At 30.5% G+C, this 25,954-nt stretch overlaps 1 protein-coding gene across 3 annotated transcripts in view; it reads left to right on the top strand.

Annotated features, from left to right (window-relative positions):
* Positions 1 to 25,954, top strand: part of LOC132942980 (lachesin-like) — a 150,089-nt gene that overhangs the window by 41,788 nt on the left and 82,347 nt on the right. For 2 of the 3 annotated variants that reach the window (XM_061011720.1, XM_061011721.1), the window contains exons 2-3: positions 8,604 to 8,694; positions 23,144 to 23,317. In XM_061011720.1, the coding sequence (XP_060867703.1) occupies positions 23,254 to 23,317 (64 nt within the window). In that variant the 5' untranslated portion in view covers positions 8,604 to 8,694; positions 23,144 to 23,253. The remainder of the gene's footprint in view (positions 1 to 8,603; positions 8,695 to 23,143; positions 23,318 to 25,954) is intronic. The other variant, XM_061011722.1, reaches the window with a different exon arrangement.

The raw sequence follows: 25,954 nt of genomic DNA, 5'->3' as shown, positions 1-25,954 counted from the left end.
ACCTTTTTGTCTGTGACAATAGTTTTATTGGGGATGACCGATTTCTACAAACGACAGTCTGGCCGTTATTTATTATTCTGTAAGATTTTAGTTTATTTATTATAATGATGTGTGAGCATATCATTACAATATTGTTGTTTTTTTTTTGTCTTTGGTACTGCGTAAACGACTATTGTCAATTATTGTCATTATCGGACTTTGTGAAAATGGGCCTACGAATTGAACGGTCGTCTGAAGTAAAGCAAATTGTATAAATGAATCATTATAGTTTCGAGTACTTACTAAATGTACTAACAGTGTATTTAAATTATCAAAAACTTACATAACAATTAATTTGATGGAAATAAACAAAATATTATTACTAAATAAATGCCAGTTCAATCTTTTCATACCTACCCATGTATAGGGCGAATGCCGAATAGTAATTATGTAAGTCAGCGACCAGCGTCTCAACGTCTCAGTAGTCAGCTAGTTAAGTATCTCAAAAAGTATTAGGTAGTATAGTACAGTGAGTTTAATTAATTTTTGCCGAAAACATTGAATTTGAAAACGTTATCGTGTGTATAAAATATTAAAATATAATAAAATACGTTAAATGTACCCACGAATAATATTTTTAAATTACAAAATTGTTTACAATACTTATTGTCATAACTCATAAGTAATAACTAATATATATGTGTGTGTTTGAGTTATCTTAGACAGCAATAAATAATTTTACGATTTTACAAAATTTCAAACCAACGTACATGTATAATCTTAATAAGTGTACTTATTTATTTTTAAGAAGGAAAAGTTAGCTAATAGTTGTAGAATTTCAAAGTTAGTGTAATATATCGATTTTATATTAATATTATTCTACCTATTATTTTTTTGAAATAAATAAAAATTCAAATACACTATTAATACGAAAAAAAGAAACAATATTTTAACCACATAATTTTTATTTTTTTTGAGCCGAAAGAAGTTTTACACAAAATTGTCTGAATTAATGATGATATATATAAAAAAAAACTTATTTCTGGTGAGCCAAAGGATAAGTAGTTTGACGCAAAATGGTCTGAATGAATGTTAATATATATACAAAAAAAATTTATATTTTTTGAGCCGAAAGATAAGGTTTGACGCAAAATGGTCAGAAAATTTAACAATTTTGAACATGAAAAAAATATTAATATAAAAAAAAAAAAAAAAACACCAGACAAGACACAAAAGCAGGGGGATTGATACGTGATGGCGAGGTGCGTGCATATGCAAAGGCCACTGGTCACCTCCATACGTTTTCGCGGCCGGTCCCTAAGGCGGACGAGTGTGATCGCTGGCGCGTTTGCTCGCGGGTGACGACCATCGTGACGGCGCGGCGGGTTGGACCCGACTGCGAAGGCCGCGGGAGCGACATTGGACGACGATTGACGGCGAGCAGCTAGTGCGCGATGTCATGCGCGTCGACGATGCGCAGATGCTGAAGACGACTGTTGTGACGGCGACGACGGAGACACCAAAGCACTGAGCGAGCGAAGAAAGCTATTTGGGGCTGTGGAATCAGCGGCGACCGGAGGCGCGGCCAGGCCAGCGGAATCACCACTGGACGAAAAGGGGAGAGAATCGGCAGACCACAGCGCAACGCACCGCGGTCCTGATACCCTCCGTGATATTCGTCCTGGCTTTCCGACTCGGCCGGCGGGACCACCACTGGACGAAAAGGGGAGAGAATCGTCGGACCACGCCACAACGCACCATGGTCCTGATCCACTCCGTGATTTTCGTCCTGGAGTCCCGAGACTCAGCCGACGGGATGACCGCAGGCCGAAAAGGGGAGAGAATCGGTAGACCACAGCGCAACGCACCGCGGTCCTGAACCTCTCCGTGATTTTCGTCCTGGGGTCCCGTCGGCACAGTGTCTGCCGCGCCGATGGCCCCTCCGCCGTGGAGTCGCGCACCGCCGAACCCTGAAACATGATCAGTTTCTGCGGGTCAGGCGATGCAGCGACGTCCGTGTTCCCATAGCTTACCTTAGCTCTGTCGCTCACCCATCGTGCTCTGAGATCTCCGCCGCCGCCGTCACTAGTCGCCTTCGTGCAAGCTGCAGCTGTCGTCGAAGTACCGTCGGGGCGGTATCGTTGCCCACGCTGGTCTAGCTAGCCGTCGTATGTCGTCGTCGTCGTCGTCCGTCCGTCGCTCCTCTCACGATCTACGCTGCTGGGCCATCGCCGAGCAGCCACAGATGGTCTCGCGTGTCGGCAACCGCGAGCTCGCGACGCCATCGACCACGACCTCGTCTTTTCGCGGGTGGCCGGAAAACGTACAGGATGACTTACCGCCGTACACCGTAAAGTGCTCTGTCACGTATCAAATCCCCCATGTCGCCGCCGTCTTGTCTGGTGTTCTTCGGTCCGAGGAGGAGGGAGGGGTGGACTGCGGCTTCACTCTCCTCGGAAGCATCCGCACAGCATCAGGCGTGTGACCCGCCTCACACCCTTCCACGTGGTGGCCACTATTCGCCTTGCGCGTCCGCGTGGAGGTGTGGGGTCTGCTGGTTTTGGTGCTTCCAATTCAGTTATCCTGGCCAGTCCATTTCCGTCCCTCTCTTTGCCCTCGGCCGGTGTCTCTATCATCTGTTCCGAAACTGTAACTGTCTCTGCGTCTCCGCTGGCCATAGCCTCCGATGAGTCTTCGTCGCAGACAGCTTCAACAATCTCACCCAAAAGGGTGTTCACGACGTCATCTGGGTCTTCTTCGTCATTGATATCCTCTGGAACTTCCTTTTCGTCCGTAGGCTCTTGATTGCTCTCGTTTTCAATATTCCCTTGATTTTTGTCGTAATCCAAATGTTGCCCTTCGTCGACTTTGACGCAGACAGCTTCGACTATCTCACCCAAAAGGGTGTTTACGACATCATCTAAAGCTGGGTCTTTCATGTCGTTGATGTCCTCTGGGATTTGTTCTTCATCGATATGCTCTTGATTTTCGTCGACGAAAAATTCGTCAATAAGCCTGTTAATCATCTCCCTCAGGATTGCGTCTATATCGATCTCCGTCGTGGCCATGTTATTTTATTTACAGTGTTTTTTTTCGGTATAGTATGGAACAAGTATCTAATACTGTTGGAGACAAAATTGTAAGTGAGTTATAAAAAACAAATTAGGTCTAAGCAGTCACCGAAAAATACAAACATTGCCCAGACGACGGTTATGACGTCGTTTATTGCTAGCCAGCGTGAGTACGACCGCGTCGTTTATTTAACGGCTTATTTTCCCAAACATCATTATTATCAATGCGTACTTATGCCTACGGGTAGGTACCTATAATATAATATTATTTTAACGAGGATTCGTCTTTCGAATTGTATTTGTGCTCGTCTTATACTTTTAGGTGAAGTCTTTTACATTCACTGGGCGGAACGATGAATGTATCAATTGTTTTACAACGACGTGTTTTTTTTTGAGTACGTGCGAACACGTTTTATAGTAGTTCGGACTTCGAGTTTTTGGCCGATTTCTAATAGCATTTGCATTTAATTGGTACTCTTAAAAGATGTCAATATATTCTTTGTTATCATTGCTGGTTTTTTCGAACCTTATATCGATTATCTGCAGTTAGAGAACTTGGATAGTTATTAATAATTTCGTGTGGTATTTATTATTTTTCATGTTTCAATATTTTAATTTATAAATCTAAGAAATGGATCCTAGGTTTGCCGATATTATTTTTCTTCATATCATTATGTCCGTTTGTGCGGCGATCAACAATGTGTATACTAATAAATTAGTCCTTTAAGTATTGTTACGCGAACACCCAAAAACAATACACCAATAATACCATAAGAATTACGCATATAATAATAATATATTATTTATTTAGCAAACAAATAATTACAATACAATATATTATTATAGTAAAATAAATTGTAGTGATAACAACTCTCCTTTAAGCTATAACTATAGTGTGTGTTGGTGGGTATAATATAAGTCTGAGTGAAGTACAACACTATATAGTTTTATGCTAAGCGATATTTTCAAAAATAAAAATGTTTATCAATCGAAAGTATTGTTGAGCCTAATGTTATTATGTATAATAATTAATTTCTTTCTTTCATATTTATATTTTAACATAATTTAACATCAATAAAATATATTAGTTTTTATCTTTAAATATAAAAATACAAAGTTCTTCGTAAAAATACCTTTTTTTTCTGATATTTATAATATTACAAAGCAGAGACCCGGGGGACCGCCCATCGAATTTTTTCATTGGTAATCTCTTACGCTAGTTCGAAAAATCGTCAGAGGAGCGCCCTCGGGTTTCTGCTTTATATAGTTAGAGATTAGACAGATTATAGAAGACGTATACAAATTTACTACGTACAATGTATTATTTGTTTTTTATTTTTTATTTTTAGGAGAAAATATACAATCTATATCTTGGACATAATAGTATATACAGATTAAACAAAAAAAAATCAGCATAGTCTACAACTGAGGTACTTGGTGATGTGGGTAGAAGATATTGTAGAGTAATAGAGATAAAATACCACCTTGGGAAACTTCGGTGTTTATACTTGATACTATTTCAAACATGGCAGTTCTTGTATAATTTGTTAAAAAAAAAAATCAAACCTATAATATATTATATATTTATTTTATTTGTGGGGGGCCCCCACATCTGGTAGCGCCATTTATAAATTATACTAATTATTTTTAATTTTTAAATTTTAAATTAAAATTTTTGTAATAACTAATGAGTAATAGCTAGTGTAGGTTGGTAGACGACCTTTTCTTAAAAGACTTTTTTGTGTACAATGAGTTATCATTTAAATCAGATTTAACACATCCATTACAGTGACGAGGTATAGACGTATAGTGTATATTCTACACCTACTGAACCTACTTTTCCCGCTTATTTTTTTTTTTAAAAAATGTTAGTTCTTGAAATATTGTCAAATGTTAGTGTTTGAATAATAAGAGAAAATAATATATTATATATTCTTATTTTGTTTGCTGATTCCATTGAGCAAACTGACCGAAGTAGGAGAATCATGGCAGCGCCCATTATGCTGTTATTAGACCAATTAGTTACTCCTTTAATAATAGGATTAAAAGACCGAGGGGAATTCCGCATCAGTACGAGGCTTGAAACCACTGAAAGTATAATAATACAAATGGCTTGAGGGTATAAAATAACGAGTGTCAACCAACCATGCTAAGAATACATTTTTGATTGAATCTACTATACTCGCAGTGTTACAAAGAGAATATGTTTAGCTAAAAAAAAAAAACTTTTTATGTGTACTTCTTTATATTTTTCACATAATGTTTACATATTATAAACCACATTCATGTAAAGTAAATAAATTAATAAATGAAATAACTGTTGAAACTATATCAAGAAATTGTTGACAATAGAATTTCATTATTATTATATTCTTTGTATTTTAAACTCAGTTGAAATATTCGATATATTAACATAATAAATTTCGTAGATAAAATTAATTCACATGTTGTATAAATATTATATTATATGGATAAGAAAATAAGATTAGTATTAACTCTTAAATAATAACTACATTTAAGTTAAAAAAAATACATTTTTGCAAGATCATTGAAAAAACTTTTTGACAAACCAAAAAAAAAACTATAAATTTAACAAAGTATGTGAAAATTGGAAAAAATGTAGTTGAACGAAAAATATGACACAAGAGATTAACTATATTGAGAATAAAATAAGTTTAAAAAAATTTAAAAATTCAATATAAATCAATGATATAGAATTATATGAATTATATTTTAACTCTAAAAAAATGTTATAGGTGCTTATACTTATTGATTGATTGATTGTGAATTTATATTAGTTAAGGTGTCGTAGAAGTAAGTTGTTTCTAAAGTTTACTGCCCGTCAAATTCACTACATGGCAAAGTCTCGATGTTCTCGAGAGCAGAAACGGCCAGTCGATTTTTGATGCTTTCATGTTCTGTTTGGGTTATGTTTATGTAATTGGGTCTTTTATAGTACATGAATTTATAATTTATCATAATTAAATTAAATTTTGAAACATTAAAACTAAAAAACTGAAATAAAAACAGGAATATTTTTTTTAACAAAATCGATTTTATCATTTTCAAATAATAATATTGTCACATATTTTTGTTAGGGGTTGAAGTTCGAATGTCGATGAAATTTGTAAAAATACAGCAGAGCGACTTCTTCGTTTTTTACGGTTCAAAACATACACTATAAGTTGTAGTTCGATTTGAGTATAGTTCAAAAGTTTCCAAACTATTTAACACAGATAAAAATAATATACTACTCACTTGTCAATATATTTGAAATATTTTAAAACAGCTAAGGTATATAAAATAGTGAACTAAAAAATTCTCGTTAGATAATCTCATATTTTTACCCCCATGGGAAATTTTAGCTACTCCACAGTAAAGAAGAATATACTGTTTCGGTACTTTGCTAATCAGAATTCTGATGATTCATTCTACTCGCTTCCAAATCTCTCAGTGAATTATAATTTGAAGAGACATTTTCTTATGCGTCTAGTAGTTTTCTAAGAAGGTTAATTAGACATAGGCAGGTATAATAATAAAACTGCTGAAGGTCTATCGTTAATACTTTAAACCCTGTTCGTTATACCAGTCTTATATATTCATTTATTTATTGCGCGTACTTTTATATATTTTTATAGTATAATATAAAACTAAAAACAATGTTAATATTTCAAAAATATAAATACAAAAGTTGTGTGGTAAGTTATTTAAATAGATCTCAGTAAGATCTCACGTTCTTTAATTTTAACATTTTTTTCAACCCTTCTGTACGATTTCCCAATACATAGATGGGCTACATAACGTTTTTATAATAGATCTTGTACTTAGAATAGTGTTCACAGAAAAAAAAAACCCATCAATGATTACAAAATAAATACATTTATCGCTTATTTAAAGATGCTAATTACGAAACCATAATAACTGATAATTTGTCGTTAAATAATAAATGTATTTGCATAACTTATTTAGTTATTTGTTTAGAGGATATTATAAGAGACTTGGAATAATTATTGAAATACTAGTGTTATCATATAGTTACGAATTTTAAATTGACTAAAATGTTTGAAAAAATAATGACGAATATTTTGTTTATGTATTTCAAGCATACTAGTATTATGATAGTATGATCATAAATATATTTTTTTGATAATGTTATCATATTTCCATATGCGTTATACAATATACATAGCAATTTGAAAATGAACACGGGTTTTTTATCCTGTCTTTTACTCAATTTGTTTTCGTAATTTATACTAGAATTAGCATTAAATAACATTATGCCACTTTAATGCTGGCGGATGTTTAGATTACGCAATTTTAAATATTTATACGTTACAAAAAAAAAAAAGAACAATAATAAATCAGTCAGTTTAATATTATTATCTTCAACAAATCCCTAAGCAGAAAGTAAGAAATGCAGAAAATCGAAAAATCCCGTTATATCTTCCTGCCGACATCCGTCATTTGAAAAACGGAAAACTACCGAGAACTCGACGACGTAATTTTTCGGCCGGATGCGTCTCTCGCTGTCAGCCGTTGTTGGCCAGTATAATAATCAGCAGTAATTGTTGTAAGTGTGGGGGTTGACTGACAGTTGAGATGAGAGAACAGCTACTTTCCGCGTTAACCCTCCGGACGTAAACTTCTTATCTTTCTGACGAGTTTTGAAATTGCTACGAAAGGTATTAAAATTAGTATTAAAAACATAAAAAACAAAATCGTTTTAAGACGAATTGCGAAGGTTGAAAGGAGCGGTAGCTCAAAGCTATAGAACAACAACGAGTACGAAACCCTCGGTATTCGAATATCTTTTATTTTTTTCGTAATTTTCACACTCACGTAGAAATCACGAAATCACGTAATTTCAAAAACAAAACTCACACAATTTGTCCGGGAAACAGTAAAAGAAATGGTTTTTCACTTTTCTGAAGAAAATACTTATAACTTTTATTATTCTGTTTATAAGTTTGGGATTTCACGTTCATAAAGTTTCGTTAGTATTCAATTGACGAACAACCATATATGTGTCTTATGTCTATTATAAAATATATATAATATAGTACATACAGTATAGACTATACTATAATATGTACAATATACTGGTATGTACCAAATATCTATATTTATAGTTGTTGAACTGTATTCAATGTGAATTCATAGGTAGGCGCTACAAATATTCAATTTTATATTTATAACATTCAGTTTCTCTACTTGATATGAAATGACCGGTAAAGTACACAGTAAATTCATTTGGTACAAAATTTGTTAACTCATGCATATTTTATAATTTTATATTCCTTTATATAGCAATAACATTTATATGCATTGATGAATAATAAAAATTATATTCGAAAATGTCGGTTTTTAACGATCAATATTTGGTTCATACTTAATATTGTATGGGTACCTATGTGCTCTAAAAATGAAAATTGATAATTTTTTATCTGAATGTAAATCTTGTGTTGTTTTTTAATTAGAATATTGGTTTAATATGTTTTTAGGGGGGATTTTCTGATAAACCTTTTTTTAATTAAAAAATGTATAATTTGACAGAGTTCCTGTTTACCGTTTCGATACGTCTATTCGCCGACCGAAGGACATCAGATTGACATTTCCACAAACCGGGAATTGATTGTTTTCAAAGGTATTTTTGTTTTTACTTTTATTTTATTAAGATAAGTTTCCAATTAATATTGCGTTATCTCGTATATACTAAAAGTCTGAAAATGTAATAAATACTTTTGATATTAATGATGGATAAATAAATGTGGATTATTTTTCAACTGATGCCTATTAAATACAAATACGCTCCTTCAACTATTGTCGCATTAGACTATATTATGTGTTTTGTAACTAAGTTATAGTATCAGTCAGTTTTAAATCTTATTATTATATATTACCTTCTTAAGTATACATTTGGAAAGATAATAATTAAGTTACAAATTTGCTTACATAGAAATATGTATTGGATTTTTAAAAAGTAGCTTATTAGTTATAAAACTCAACCAATTAATTATTTCAAATACGTGATTTTAAGATATTATTAAATACCTACACAATTAAAAGTAATAAAATTATTGCAATGGGAAACTAAACCGTACCCGTAAAATATTCAAATTGTATAATTTACTTGTGCATGGATGTATGTAGCAACGTGCAGTCATCAAGTGAAATCGAAAACAAATATGACAGTATCTTTGTCAAAAATAATTAGGAATCTGTCATTGACACTTGACACACATACGTTTCTTTAACATTTTTAAAGATGAACGGTTATTGCTTACTGAATTGGAAACTATTTTCATTGATAACATTGCATACCACACACCAAAGCTCATTACCTTCCCAAAATCAAAAAAGATAATAACATTTTCTTTTCAAACACTTATTTCATTAAAAGCTATTAAAATTGAATTCTATCCCACAAGCTAATGGGTTGCTTTAAAATGTTGTTACAAGAAACTTCACTGAAAATAAAATAAATAGTAAATTTAATTTCTTGGACTGCTCAAAAATGCAAATTGCATAAATACCAGTTTTGTGTTTAGTTACACACTATTGGTTTCGGTTATATTAATTGTTTATATACATTATTAATATTATATTATTTTTATCTTATACTAAATCATTATAGTGATATTATAATAAACAGTTTCAAGTTCTTAGGTTATTATAATGTAAATAAGTGATTTAATATTATTATTGTAACCTGTAGGTATATAGTTTACTTCGTAGTTGAAGGGTATTTGGTGAGTATCGACTAGTTATATGGCCTATAGATATATTAATTATCGTTGCGAATTTATCGTATATTATAATATTATACTATAACAATATCCGTAAGTTTGTTATGTATTCTTTGTCGAAACCATTCGAGCTGTGTTTCGTTAGGGTAATAAGATACGTAAGCATTACCTGTTACCGTACATACTCACGGTCGATGATAAGTTTGTAATTAATTATTTCGATTGAAACATTTTATTAATATTTTATAATTTATAGTCACGCAATTCGGTTATTATTGCAGGTACCAGCCCTAGTATAAATGTATGATAAATTCTTCTTATAAATCAGCATGTATAAATATTTTCCGTGTCAGTCTAGATTCGACGTTGGTACATACAACAAAACGTTTACGCCTCGCTCGCAATGAAATGTGTGCGGCCTGCGGCTTGGCAGTCCCGGTGCAAATAATAATAATAATATTCACTGGACGTGCTTACATGGTAGGGATGGTCACGTGGCGTCCGATACGCGTAATTTATCATCGGACAGGTGACCTGAGTATTTGGCAAGGCGCAGGTATCTGCAGCTACCGGATACCCAACGGCGTATACCACGCACACGTTTCATACCTATTACCTATTATAATATTATTATTTTAGATAACGAGCAGTGTATCCTTTGGACGGTGCTAAGTCTCCCGGCAAACACCGTATTGTGTGTGTGTGTGTGTGTGTGTGTTGTGATATATCGGTGGCATGACCGGTGGCGTACATACTAACACACACACACACACATACGGGTGGACGATCGCACTGACGGAGACGGTCATCCCCCGCCGCCCGCCGTTTTGTGTGCACATGCCTCAACTGTTTACGACACGCGATTTTAGGGGAAACCTCGTTAAACGTCCTTTCGCGTTATTAATTATTATTATTACTTGGACCAGTAATGTCGTTATTAATTGGCGTACCGGAAGTGAGTGAGCGCGCGACAAGAAGGGTTCTAGCCCACCGTTGTACATATATATTATGTACGCAATATATTACACATTGTATATCGTACAATTATATATATATATATATGTTTATACATAGCCGATATCCTTATAAGTTATAATATATCCGTTTCGCAGCGAATTCCTCGGAGAAAGGAAGAAAGGACATTGCATGCTATGCGTGTTTTTTCTATTGACCTTATCCGTCCACCTCTAATGACCTGTTGACCAACAACACCGCCACCATATGTGTGTGTGTGTGTGTGTGTGTGTGTGTGTGTGCGTGTATATATATTTATATCACATCATATCAATTACGATGGATAAATTCCAAAAGAGATCGGTTACAGTATGTAAGTATGTTTCATACAAAACTAAATCGCAGTAAATTGTTTGAATATTATGCATGGAATAAAGACAAATAATATTACAAATTTATACATTTTTCTCGATAAATTCTTGTCATTGACAACCGATAATATATACGCTCGTGGGGAAATGATTTAAAATATTTTATAAGTTATTTTTAAAAATATTTTTATCATAGTCAAAGGAGAGTTTTTGTACAAACGCCTGTACCGGGATTCAGTATTTCTCGTTCCTCAAATTAATATTTCATTTTACAAATACCAAAATATACAGGAAAACAATGAATGCTTAGAAAATTATTGTTTACAGATTTGATTATATTATTTATTAATCCCTTGACATAAATAATAAATATCAACAACCAACACGGTTTATCGGCTTACACAGTACTGCAGCTGCAACACGTGTCTACCCTTACCGTATAATATTATAATGATTACGACAATTCAACCAGCGAATGCATTAGAAATAAACAATTTAAAAGTCGTCTTTATTGTGGGTACGTATACGGTATACCTAAGGACCTTTAAATTCTTTCCCACAAAAGATTACTTTGAAAAGAATTTGCTTGGCGGTCGGGCGATTTGTTTTGTGTAAAAACACGCGTGTTTCTATTATCGCGTTGATCTACCGATGGAAATCGGAAGCAAATAAAATAGAACCATACTTATTATTATGTTTTACCCGGTCGCCGTAAACGAACAATTACAGAAATATAATAGTTATTACTTATTACTTATAATAATTCATAGTTTAATTAAAATCTAAAAGCATCAGTGAAACCCTAACCTGCATTCACGAATATAATACTCAAGTGTGTGTTTCCGTTTTATTTATTTTTCCCCCCTCGACGATTTCGGTGACGTTGCTACGGTGGTATAGTACGCTGGTGGAGTAGGTAGTCGTCATTATGTGTGTGTTTAATCAAAAACTCTGCATTTAGGTGTTTACCGTTCGGTACAGACTTGTGTTTTGGATTTTGGACGAATGGGACTCACCAAGAAAGGAAAACAGAGTCCTTAATGACTGATAATATATCACTTTCCGCGCATATAGTCATAGGTCCTATAGCTAGATAGAAAATAAATCAAAAAGAGACACATTAAAGGTTTCGACGGAAATAAATCTAAAACAATCAGATGATTTCCTGTTTTTATTCTCCCGTTGTGTGATATCACGCGTATTTCACTTAAATTATTTTTTTTTTTTTACAAAGCTGTAATAGTTATTAGACTTGCAGTATGGAAGTAATATGTTTATTACGGTACACGCTCATGAAATATACAAATCAAGTTATTATAATATACAAGTGACTTATCCGTATACTACATTAATATTACAATAAAATATTTACCATACGCATGCATGCATTAATAATACTATGCTCGTATTTTGTACACTACTATATTGTTAAAAAGTTAAAACTTACCTACCTTATAGTAGTAGGTAGTTACGGTTAAATTACTTTTGGTATCGAGTTTCATACACCCAATTTACTTGCCAATGATTTTTCGTTTAACGACCTCATAAAAAAAAACTATTACTTACTCCCGTAACAATACTCCGAGTAAACGCATCATTGAATTCAACCCTGTCTATGATTTACCAGAACACCAAGAATTTAAGATCTTAACGTCTTTCCATTGTACCAGTACCTCCTAAAATTCAACAGTGAAACCGATATTTTATCGATTTATATTTTCACATAAAACTCAATAGTATCATATTTTTAACAACCAGAGCAAGTTGTAAGCACAACAAACACAATTCGCGCGGGTATTTAGTTTTAATTTTAGTCTTTAGACCATTAAACAATGTACCTAAATCGTATTAAATTAGGAATCTGCGAGGGACCCCTCAACTATACCTATACACTATACAAATTCGAATACAAAGGAAGGATTTATATATTTTTTTCTTTCGATAAACTGTGTCGGATCCCCGCATTTTCAGTAACTCTTTTTCAACCTAGATGTGTAGTCATCTAGAAAATAACGAATACATATTGACATTGTACGTATATACGTTTAATTGCTTGTAGAATTAATTTGTAATTATATTAAAATCAATTTATCAGATTTCAGTGTTGTTTGTAAAATAAATGTACGAGTAAATTGAGATCACATAATATTGATATAAGGTTATTTTATTGTCGAGTACTTTTATACATTTTATTGACTATGAAAGTACTATATTATATTTTTATAAAAAAATAAACTGGCACAAGTGGTAAGTGGTATAATTTTTATAACTTTGTGCGCCTGCTAGTGTCTAATCAATTTTATGTGAGACTTAAACTTTGACTTTTTTCACTAAAATGTTTACTATATTAGAAAGAAAAAAAATCTGAACTGCATTTATTCTTATGAATAGTGGTAAAGGCTTATTTTTAAATTTTCTATTACTATTTTTTAAATTTGTTTGGTTATTACAGATATGATATATGACAATTTATTTAATTAAACTATTTTAAAGTGAAATATTATACAATTTCCAAACCACAAGTACATAGAATAAACCGTGTGCTATTTTTTTACTACCGAATAAGTGTTTACTGATATATACGGATTACTGATACTATGTTTCTAAAATTTGATATTCGATTATAGTTTTTGTTGTCCACGAATATCTTTGTGTCATTTATTTCTAGACAATCGAAAAAATATTTTAATATTTTAGTTTTAAATTCAACGGATAATTGATTTGCCCTTTAGGAAAAAAAAAGATTTCATGATGCTTTAAAATAAGCTGATTTATATACCGACCAACAACAAAATGTCGACTGTAAAATAAATGTTCCAATAAATGTGCTACCCCTCCGTCACAACCCCACGCGCGCACTGTGTAACAGACACGGTTTCACTTTACACACGTAAGTTCAGGTCATGGGTAAGATTGGGCCATGATGGGGAGGGGAGATGGTTGGTTTTACAGGAGACAAAAAGAAGTCGCTGATAGCTTTTTTTTGCGATCTTATTTACGGACGTCAGTGAAACTTCAAGACTATTCGCCAGAAATGATTCAAAATCGTAGTGCAATTGATTGCCTTCGATATTGTGCCCGAGTTGAATGGGATTTTAAAACCATTCCTCCTACATGCACACGATTGATGTAGCCACGTACATTGTACGTAGCCAAGTTAAAGATATTAATAGGCGACCGTATTTGGTTGACAAAATAAAAAAAATAAATACATAAAAAAAGCCACGTCTTACGTTTTTATTTTTTGGTTTTTTATAAAAATTGGTAACGAAAAATATATGATACGATACACGTATCCACCAAAATTAAATATATTATGTATTTTTATTTTTCTGTGATTTATACATAGTGGAAATTGAATATTTTTTTAAAGGGTATGAACGTGGGGTGATAAACCTTTAATAATATAATAGTGGAGGCATGTTCTACACCCGCCGACCTAGTAATCGATTCAAGTATTTACTACAATCTTCGTGTGTATAGATATAATATATGTATATTGTGTTCGTCTGTTTGTGTATGTAATGTAATAATATAGTGCAGACGTTCCATTAATCTTGAAGAGAGCATAAATAACGTCTCCCCGGTCGGAAGTTTAATTCATATGTACAGTCGTCTTAGAATTGATATACTCGTATTATGTCTTTCCCACTTACAACGCGTAGTAATAATTTTCGACACAAAAATATGAAAGAATATGTCGTGGGTAGGTATTAACAATTTTGTTCATGCTCTTCGGTTCGTAATTGCTTTTTACGTACGGTAATTATTATCGGGCTATTCGAAAGTCGACACACAAATCACGGGACGGGTGGAAAGAAAAAAAAAACGAGACACTACAGTTAAAGCTTAAAATTGATTTTTTCCAGCGTTTTCCCTCCACAGTTCTCAGTAGCTGTGTAGTACGTCTGTCATCCGCTTCGTTTAGTTTTACAAAAGCTGCACCTGATTTATTTCGACGTGGACCTAATCCTGATAGACTTATTTTTCTCTTGTTCATGTTTATGTCACGAAACTCAATAAAAATACAGTGAAAAATTCTCCAGTGTTTTTTTAAACATCCAATTACAGTAATCCAAATCACAATAAACTTCAAGCTGTATTTCTGAGCAACAACTGCGACGCCGTTGAACTCCGTAGCTAACTCCTTAAACGGTTTCGTTCATATAGTATGTAACAATGTAAGACTGTAGGTACATTAAAAATCTAACTCTTCATAAATGCAATATTTTGTAAAATTTATAAAGAACAAAACATTCAAATAATGCGATGACTGATGAATAATTGGACCACGAGTAGGTAATAGAGTTAATGATTGTTATCATTATAAAATAAGACGAAATCACTCACCTACTTTGAAGGAAACGAAAGACCGTCTATTTTATATTGACCGTAATGACTTTTTAATTTTCCACGGATAATTTAAGATAAAAAAAACCTAAAATATTTGTAATATATGTGATAACTATGAAGAACACTTTTTTCTACAAGATAGTTTAACATTAAAAAAAAAATAACAACATTGGCCAATTAAAATTATGTGTGGACATTTTTTTGAGTAATGTTTTTAATTTTGTATTACCTAGGTAGTTTTGGCAAATACAATTAAATTAACCAATCAATAAACAAAATACAATTTTGTTTAATCGTTTGATCATAGTATTATAATATAATTGTATTATTAAAAACACAACGAATGTTCAGGAGACTTTTTCCTTAATGCTGCTTTTTGAAATATTTTAGTAGAAAAAAACCAACAAAAATAGAAAAATAGGTAGGTACTTATGCAAAAATAACGATACATATCATAATATTAAAGATTTTAAGATAAATGTTTATTTATGGTTTGGGAAATATTAAATATTTGCGATCATATAACACAAAAATATCCACAAAATATGTCCATATATTATTTGACTATCAACTTTGAAGTATGATATTTTTATTAGCGTATGGTATAGTATAGTGTATGATATAGTCTTTTTTTTGCAAATAATAGAATTGCCGTGGTTATATAGTTTAAAAAAATTATATATATTTGGTGATATTATTATTGATCAAAATAACATTTTAGTTAATATTGAGTTTTCAAATATGTGGTCTGATAAGTGATAAATATGTAGTCTGATAAGTTTCAACTGTTTCAATCCTAGATACTCGTATTGTTAAATTGGTGGTTACAAACAGAACAGACAAGCCGACGCAACAAGTGTAAACATCGTCAAAAACAGAACGTGCTTTTGAACAATCGGCACTTTCACCTCTCTGACGATGAGACCATCGTATTAATTTAGGTATAGCAATGAATAATTTCCGAACTCTAATTTTTGAAAGAATGGCTTTTAATAACCATTTAATTCATTTCATTGTATAGTTTACACACTATGCCATTAAAGTCCAACCAAACCACAAACACGGTTTATAGATGTTGACAAGCAAACATTATATTATGGTGCGTAGGGGTATAGGTACTATCGGCGTGTCTTATAAATGCATTAATGTATTATATTTATGGATAATATTTTGTTTTCTCTAAATTAAAGTAAAATAAAAATAAAATGTAGGAAATTAAGTAAAAAGTTGAAATTTAAAATGATTTGTTTATCATGCTAAAATAATATACCTACTATTATTTACTGTAAAAGAAATCACAATAATTATTCGCAATTATGATCAAAATATTATTATCGTTCATCTATAAAAATAATATCTCATAATAAATAATTCAAACGTAATTTTTATACTACCTATTTAGTTTGTCCAAAATCTATTATAATATTACATACCTACTATAGTAATATGCAATATGTAATGTATCTCTATATACAATAATTTACTTATTATATCACCCCGTCGTTTATATTCAAATACAATTTTCTTTTACACTTTATTAAGACATTAAGTACACAACTGCGTTTCCTAACCCACTGAAACCAGCTTAGTTGTCGCACTTACGAGCCGTATCTAATATCAGTTGAAACAGATGTCAGCAGTATTTTCAGTCATTATATGAGTCGAAATACATTTTCTCAGTAAATTTGAATTCATTATACACAACGTTATAGAAAAAAACCTATATATTATATTTTTTTAATTACAATAAAATTAAACAAAAAAACCGATTTTAATAAACATATTATTTTACGATTCTTAGTAAAAATTAATTCAAAAACACATACATTTATCAAGATAATGATTGGTCAACTGTTAAGTGATACTACTACAATTTACAATGCATATATCAATGCATGTACCATAAACCGTCGTTAGAATTCAGCCTTTTTTTTTACTTATCTACATCGGCCATTGACAACTGCAGCAGGTTCCAGAGCTGATGTACAGCACTATTACGCGATTTAAAGAAATAAAAACACATAGTAGCTATATGCTCTGTGATTTTACCTCTACTCCGTCCCTACCGCATGATATTAGACTCTCTCGAGAAGAAGAAAAAAAAAAAAGGTTAGTGTTATCTACTCAAACAATTGTATTCTGTGCAAGTGTTGTGATCGCGGTGAGTCTGATATGAATCTCCGGTGCAACGAATACTCCTTGTACGTACATCTGATGATATAACGAGCGAGCAATTTTACAAGTTTGCCGTTTAATCACAATTCGCGCGGTGTCGCGATCAAGAGTGTATGACAATAAAAATTGTAGCACGTAGGTACATTTTAATTAATTCAACTGGTTGGTTTTCATTTGGCCTAATGTCCCGAAATCGCATATTATCCTATGGATGAACTTATGCATATCATTTGGACAAAATCAACGCCTATAAATATATCTAATACATCATTCGGGTTAGTTTATATAATAATATAATATGTCGTATGGATACCTAACATGTATATAATACATTTTCATTCCCGTTTTTAGAATCATATAAAAATATCTAAGATTAGCTAAACATGTTAATACTTATCATTCCCAATTTTATTTTCTTGATTTATATTACGAAATTGTTCATCCTTAAAATGTTAGTATTATTTTGATTATCAAATACATAATATTATACTACTTCTATATGGTATTATGTAAGTATTACACATGGGTTATTCCGCTTCGATAAATCACATTGGTACTAGGTACCTAGACATTTTGATTATACTGACTAGTATTCATTCCATAAAATATATTATTTTACCATATTTTCTTACTATTCTTACAAATTTATTAAAATTCACAATACATTTAATATATAATTATTGAAAAAAAATAAGACAATAATATATATTTGATTGTACTTAGACAACGTATGCAATTATATTTCTATAAAAGTAAGCAATAGAAGCAATAGCAACAAAATAACCAATGTTATGAAAATACTAATATAATCATTCTGTGAAAATTGTATCTACGGTTATTTATTTTAGAGTTACACCAAAAACCAAAATTGTTTTTTCCGTAAAAATTACTGTTTTTTCTTCCCTGCGCTTTCGAAAACTATTGAGAATTTTTTATTTTGACCTCCCAAATGCACCAACTAAATTCACTTTCCCATCGTACAAGATACTGTTGAAGAAAATCGAAGTAGTGTTTTGCCCCAAATGGTGATGACCAGGGTTGGGATTTTATAACATTTGCATATTTCCTATAAGATGCTTGAAAAATAGCAGAGTAAGCTAAAAATGTTACAGAGAACTCAAATTAAAAATTTTGCTATTTTTGGACTTTTTGAGATTTTTTTGCATTTTTACCTGTTTTCGGATCAAAATGAAATTATATTTTAGTAAAAGTGTTTTTCGATGTTTGTCAGTCGAATTATTACGATAGTTTCGTATTAGGTATTTGGTTCTAATTTTTATGTTATCTGCTAATTTAGTTGGGTTTTTTTGTCGATTTCTACTGCGACTATTGAACGAACGTCGAATGCGTTGTATAGTCAATTCATTTGGATTCTGATCAGAGTGACTAAATTATTTCAAATCTTAAGTAACTACCTATAATAATTTATAAGTGATTAAAAAATTATTAATTAATACATTTCCTTTTTTTTTTTTTTGCATATATTGTGTTTTTATTGCATATTTTTAACGCATATTTAGCGATATTTAAGGTAATATTATAGCGCATATTTATGCAATTTTAATGGCTATAAAATCCCAACCCTGGTGATGACAAATACAAAAAAAAACACGCATCATTGTAAAATCAATCATCGTTCCGCTAAGAATCTAAAACGCATGCACTATTGTTTAAGCTCTGTCAGTATTAGAATAGAGTAGCTCTTACGTGTGCGGAGAAGAGAGAGATCAGGGATCGGAGATTGACTAAGCGCGATGACTTTACTTTAATAACGACCTGTTGCTATTAGTGCTTACCGGATTAGATTAATTCGAATGTAGTCTCTTATTATTCAGCGCCCAATCGTTACGAAACACTGGTATCATTTTTGAAGAGTTCGTTTATTTTATTTCATCAATTAGAAAAATTAACTACGCCTTATCATACTAAATTACTGGTAATATAATATTATAACCATCTAGCCAATTAGTGTGGGCACTTATATTTTAAGTTATTCTATAAATGCACTAAAAACATTAAAATGCTTTGTTATTGTTCCCAGTCAAATATAATCCTCCGAATTCCCTTAAAATAAATTCTTTTAAATAATATATACTTAGTGAAAATCGTTTATTCGACGGGCAAGTGGGTACCACCTAGCTGTACATTCGGTGTCACGTGGATAACTGTAATGAATATTATGTTAAATTTTACTTTAATGATATAAAATTGTTGTAAACGAGTCTGAGCGAAATTGGTCTGTTAGCCTATATTACTAAGTTAGTCTAAGTATATTTTATGATATTATTGCTATTAAAGTAATTTATTTTACTATCAGACGTTAGTAATACAGTAGGTTGAATACATTTTCCCGAAAACAATGCATTTAAAAATGTCATTGTGTGTATAAAATAAAATTATATATACTTTAAAAGTTCCAAGTACTTGCGAATCAAAATAATATTTTTAAATTACAACAAAATAGCTAAAATCGTTATTTTTCATTTACTATCCAACCAAATAATTAACACAGTTCCAAAAAGTGATGACAGACACACACAAAAAAAAACTCACATCATCGTAAATTCAAAACATTCATCGCCCCACTCAGAATATAATATCTTTATTGATTGATAATATTATTTTAAAACGTTGTAATTTAAATTGACAATCATTTTTTTATAATTCAAAAGTTCATCTATTTGCGGAATGCTTATAACATATATAACATTTATGCGTAAGCGATTTTATAACATACAGTAAATTGAAAATTATACGAGCTGCAGTATACATATTATTTGAGTTTAAACTTTTGATTCCAAAATTATACACATCTTCTTTAAAAGAAACAAAAAATATAAGTGCTTACTGCTTAGGATAGTAGAATTATAACTAAAAATATTTGAATGAACTATGCAAGTTTAAACTACACGTTTGCATCTTATTTGAGAATTCAAATTTGCAGACATGCAATTTTTAAAATTGTATTTATTTATTGTTCAAAACGATTTTTCATAATATCAAGATCAAAAATAGTCAAAAATAAAATAAATGAACTGCACAAAATACGTGTGCTAAGATATTTGTGACTGACATTTTGCACGATTCGTCGCCGAAAAAGTTGTTTGCAGGATATTACGACCGTGATATCATAGAAGACGTCATCATCGCCGTGTAGAGGATAATATTGTATTATATAACGGCTTCTATTTTTTCCAATAACATAAAATACTAATCGATGATTACATAATATGTATGTGTGCTACCGAGCAACTCGCCCAAAAATAAACCTTTTCATTTTTTTGTATACTTAATATTATGTGCATCGATATGCGATCAATGACCACGCGTAACTTAATTTATATCTGTGCTCAGTCAATGTAGGAGGCGGTCGGTCAATATACTATATTGTTTTGGTGGTGGTATAATATTATGTTTTATCCACTGCCGGCTATTGTTATATAATGATAAATGGTATTTTACCGTGGACAAACCGATATTGGCGGGTCGTGATTATGGCTAATGAACATAAATATATATAAACAAAATAAAATCAACTTGTTGTTGTAATGAATAATTACCCCATATGGGGCCATATACTATGAAGTATTTTTTCGCGATAACTTTCAGCTATTTTATCTAAAAACGTAAATTATTGCAATACAGATTATTACGTCACACCAATCAATGTACACACAATGGTGATGAAAATAATAAAATACGATAAATCGTGTGACATTCATCGAAAATATTATCAGCCGAAAGTGTTTCCTTATTAAACAGGCGCGAATATTAATTAATTTAAGGACCGTTTATATGGGTTCATGCAATTAATCAACGTAGACTGACCGAATGAGACTAATTCCTAAGGCTTTTTAATAAATAAATATCCACTTAAATATAGTCATATTTTATCGTGTCTAATATTGTTATTACTAAATGTATAGTAGGCAGTAGAAAAAAATGATTAAAAGGAATTATACATAGTAGATTGCTGAGGTCAGTACGTATGATGTATAATAGGTATGATTCTCCAAGCCAACTTTTCCTTTGATAATACATTTATTCGAATTATAATTTTTGGAATTTTTTAAGTAAGTTTAAGGGCCATATTTTCAAATAGGTAATTTGATTTTTTATAGCATTTAAAAAGTTTCTTGTGATGGCGATACAAACTTCATTTTCCAAATGTGAATTTCCTTTTTGTTTAAAGTTGTTAATGGAAATGATTTTTTTTAAATGTTGATATTTTTAATCGAAATTTGATTTAAAGTAGGTATCATCTCTGAGTCATTAAACTTTAAGTACTAAGTATAATAGTCCATGATAATGTGTCTATAAAATATGGAGGGTTATATAATGTGTCTATAAAATATGGTTTGAAAATTATTGAAATTAATATGATTTCATTAACATTTTATAATTTTTAAACATGTTCGGAGTGTAATAAATACTAGACTAAATATTATAATATTTACTTTAGTAGATATTTAATATTTAAAGTAAAATCATTATTAAGGACTATTGTTATTACATAAAGCTTAATAATTCAGAAACTACTTGTTTGAATTTAGATTAAAATGCTTTAATGTAAAAAAAATCACCTAGTTAAAAATATACAGAAAAAAAGGTAAATCTCATTTAAAAAAAATATTCTCGTATCAACAAAAGATAATACTTAAATATTGCATAATCTCTGAAAATCCTAATTTTACTAAATGCATTATTAACCCTTAAAGGGGCTTGGTGAAACACTGTATTATACTCGCTGTGTTGTATACAATAATAATATATTAATATTTATTTTTATTAATTCAGTACAATAGTATACTTATATTGATTTTATTATGATGTATCTTTATACATATTGAGTAGGTATGCGACTAGCTTTGTATGGACCGAAAATGAAAAAGTATAATATACCAAACAAATAAAAAAGTTCGTTTCGGGGATAAACATTTATCACCGGTAACGTTTGAATAAATATCACTCTATTCAGTTTTCCCGTACAATTGACCTTTACAAGTTGCCGTATTAACCCTATCGTTCTGTTCCGTGAAAGTACGAGACATACGTTATAGTAGGTGTACATTATAGTACAATGATAATATAAACATTTAATTATTTAAGCAACGTTTAATTGTACGTCACATATTATACTCATATTATATTATACTGTAACGGTGTATGAATCGGGTCAGTGGTAGAAAAAACCAATTCAATATTATCGTATTGTTTAGAGTTTACTTTTTGATTATCAACTTTTTACGTTAGAGTAGACATTGTATATACAAATATGTACATACATAAAATATATGAATAATAATTTAATTATACTGTTAGTTAATTTATACTGGCAATAATGATTTTGGGCGTGACTATATAGAATACCTATATAATGTTTGTTTAAATAACTGTTGTTCGACTTTGTGAAAATAACACAATAAAAAAAAAAATGTACTTAGCTATATTTCATAGTTAAATGATTCAAATGATATTTCTTTTTTTCTTTTAGGGGAACTAATTCGTCGCACGGGAATGGCGTTTGAAACGAAAGAATCAGGCGAGGGCTGCAGTGAAAACAAACGTTGAAATAAAAATTGTCATCGAGAATTTCAATCAAAAATGTTTCACAGATATTTGGTTATTGTTGCGTTGATTTTTCTGTATGGCAATCTAGACGTAAACTGTAAGTAAAGAAAACTATTTTTTGTTATAATTTTATAAACAGCAATTTTCATTTTTGCGTTCATAGTTCTGGAATAATTTTAAAGTTCATTTTTGGTATTGATAAAAATGTATTTGGTTTAAATCAATACATTAATTGTGAAAGAAATTTATTTAGATGTGTAGTTTTGGTGGGAATATTTCTCTAAAATCTACGTTTTATTATTATTTTTTTAAAAATCGGAGTTTTTTTGTGTAAAAAATTATAGAATCATTTGTAAAATATTCATTTTTATCCACCATTTAATTATTTTCAAAAAAGAAAAATTTTGTTTTAAAAAAAGTTTATATTATATAGGTACTATGTAGGTAGTGTAAAATTTACTTTAGAATTAAACATTTCAATTGTTATATGTGACTGCTAAGACTCCAGAAATATTTTATTTTTCGCTATATTCAGAAGTGAAAAATAATAATGGGATATCTATAGTTTTCAGTATAGCAGTAATCCCACGAGAATCGCTATAAGACACAAATTAGTTTCAAATAGTTGCGTGTAATATTGTGATTGATTACAAATTGTAGCTATTTGTTGAAATTTGTTTACAGTTTTACTGGCAATTAAAATATTATACACATCATTGGACGTTGAGTTTTGACAATAATTTATACTTTTACCTACCTATTCAAACATTATATTATATTATATGTATTGTATTTCATTTGATATCAACATTTTCTAAAAAAAAAAAAATGAGGTTTATAGTTTTAATGTGAGGTAAAGTATTAGTTCCATGAACGATGGCTAATGTAAATCATAAAATAGTTCAGAAATATGTGACACGAGACTTTAAGAGATACTATAATATCGTGTTTGTATAATTCCTTTGAAAATATTTATCCCTATAAAAATTCAAAACTGCACATATTCTGTTGAAATTAATTATTTTAAATTTTCCAAAAGTACTTAGTAACTTTGGAATTCAAGTTGCTTATGGTTTTCTTTTCAATTTAATTGACTCACATTTATAATATAAATTCATATATTTAAACTATAATAATATGGGAGTAACTGTTAGTTTATAGTGGTTAATTAAAAAAATGTCACAATTATTATCAAATGTTTAATAGTCAGAGAAGTTCAAATATATTTTGCAGTGTAAATTTCTATAAAACTAAGTCTCACTTTACTATTCACTTTTAAGTGTTTTCATTGAAAGAAAGTTATGAGTATAAAAGTGTATGAAAATAAATATTAAATGGTTCGCAAAACTATGGATGACTGATTTATCAGCAATTGATATTTTCTTAAACTTTTGTACACTTTAAACTTTTATAGACGTTTGTCGTCTTTGTCATATTATCTGGTTTGAAGTTTCGTGGTCAAAGAGAGTTTCGATTAAAATGCTATGTTAAAACTTTTTAATTAGTCAAAAGATTGAGCCATTTTGTCAATTTTTTATTATTCACATAATTTATATAAGATTTAAAAGGTGTGACAAAAACCTTAACATAACAAATATAATTGAAAACATTTTAAATATTTAACAAATATATTTGCAAATAATATGAACGTACATCAATGATAAAACTGTTATTCAGTAAATTATTACATGGTATACATTCTGCGTTGGTGTATTATTTTTCTGCAAACTAATACACGCTCATATTAATAATAATAGTAATAATATATTATTTGTGGTACTGGACATTATAGAACAATATTATGCAAAACAAAACTCATCCAACTTTCAAAAAATAATGTCTTGAAAAAATCGATATTATGTTCAAACAACACAATTGTCTCTTCAAAAATGCTATTTATATTACATTATAAAGGGTTTTATAATTTTATACGGACGGCTCCGGAAACCAGAAACGAAACATTTTGCAATGTTAGTTGACCAAAAATAATAGAACGTAGCACATTGAGTATCTCGTATGGTTGTACATAATAATATTATTGTAACAGTATTGTGTAGGCTGATAGACGATAGTTATTTATTTATTTTGTTTTTAATATAAACGGTCTATCCATAACGTTTTTAACACCACAATATGAATAAATTACATTTCCCGAAACCTAAATTAAAAAAGGGACTTTAGATTTAATTTTACAGATAATATTTGTTACGCCGTCGGCCGTCGACACTTATTTTAAAAAAAACACAACCATTCATTAAAAAATAGATATATTTTTTCGTTGGTTCTTTTCTAAGAAAAAAGTATATCACTAAAATGTAAAATAAATTATAGTAATTTAAAAGTTACTTACCTACTTAGTGTTGTATACCTATAGCATTCAAAGAATACGCACTTTCCCACTATACATATTTTAATATTCTGGATTAAATAATAACGTAGATAATGCTTAACGTAGATATAATATATCGAAAATACTCAGGTAAAGTTAATGATAAATATCATGTAATAGGACATTATAATCGGAAAATTTCCGGGAAATGTCAGAAAACCTCATTTTTTCCAGTTTCGGAAAATATGTAAAAACCGGAGAATATTAAAATAAAACATTTCCGAAAAACCCAGTTTGGAAAATTAAAAAAAAAAACAGAATTTTTGCAAAAATTAAAAGTTGTATTAACGCTTTAAATTAAAATAATCTAAGTTTAATAAAAATAGATAAAGAAACTTGTCATTG

This window comes from Metopolophium dirhodum, chromosome 4 (genome assembly GCF_019925205.1).
Source record: "Metopolophium dirhodum isolate CAU chromosome 4, ASM1992520v1, whole genome shotgun sequence".
NCBI classification, from domain to species: Eukaryota; Metazoa; Arthropoda; class Insecta; order Hemiptera; family Aphididae; genus Metopolophium; species Metopolophium dirhodum.
Note: the sequence above shows the minus strand (reverse complement) of the source record. Positions and strands in the feature narration are given on the sequence as shown.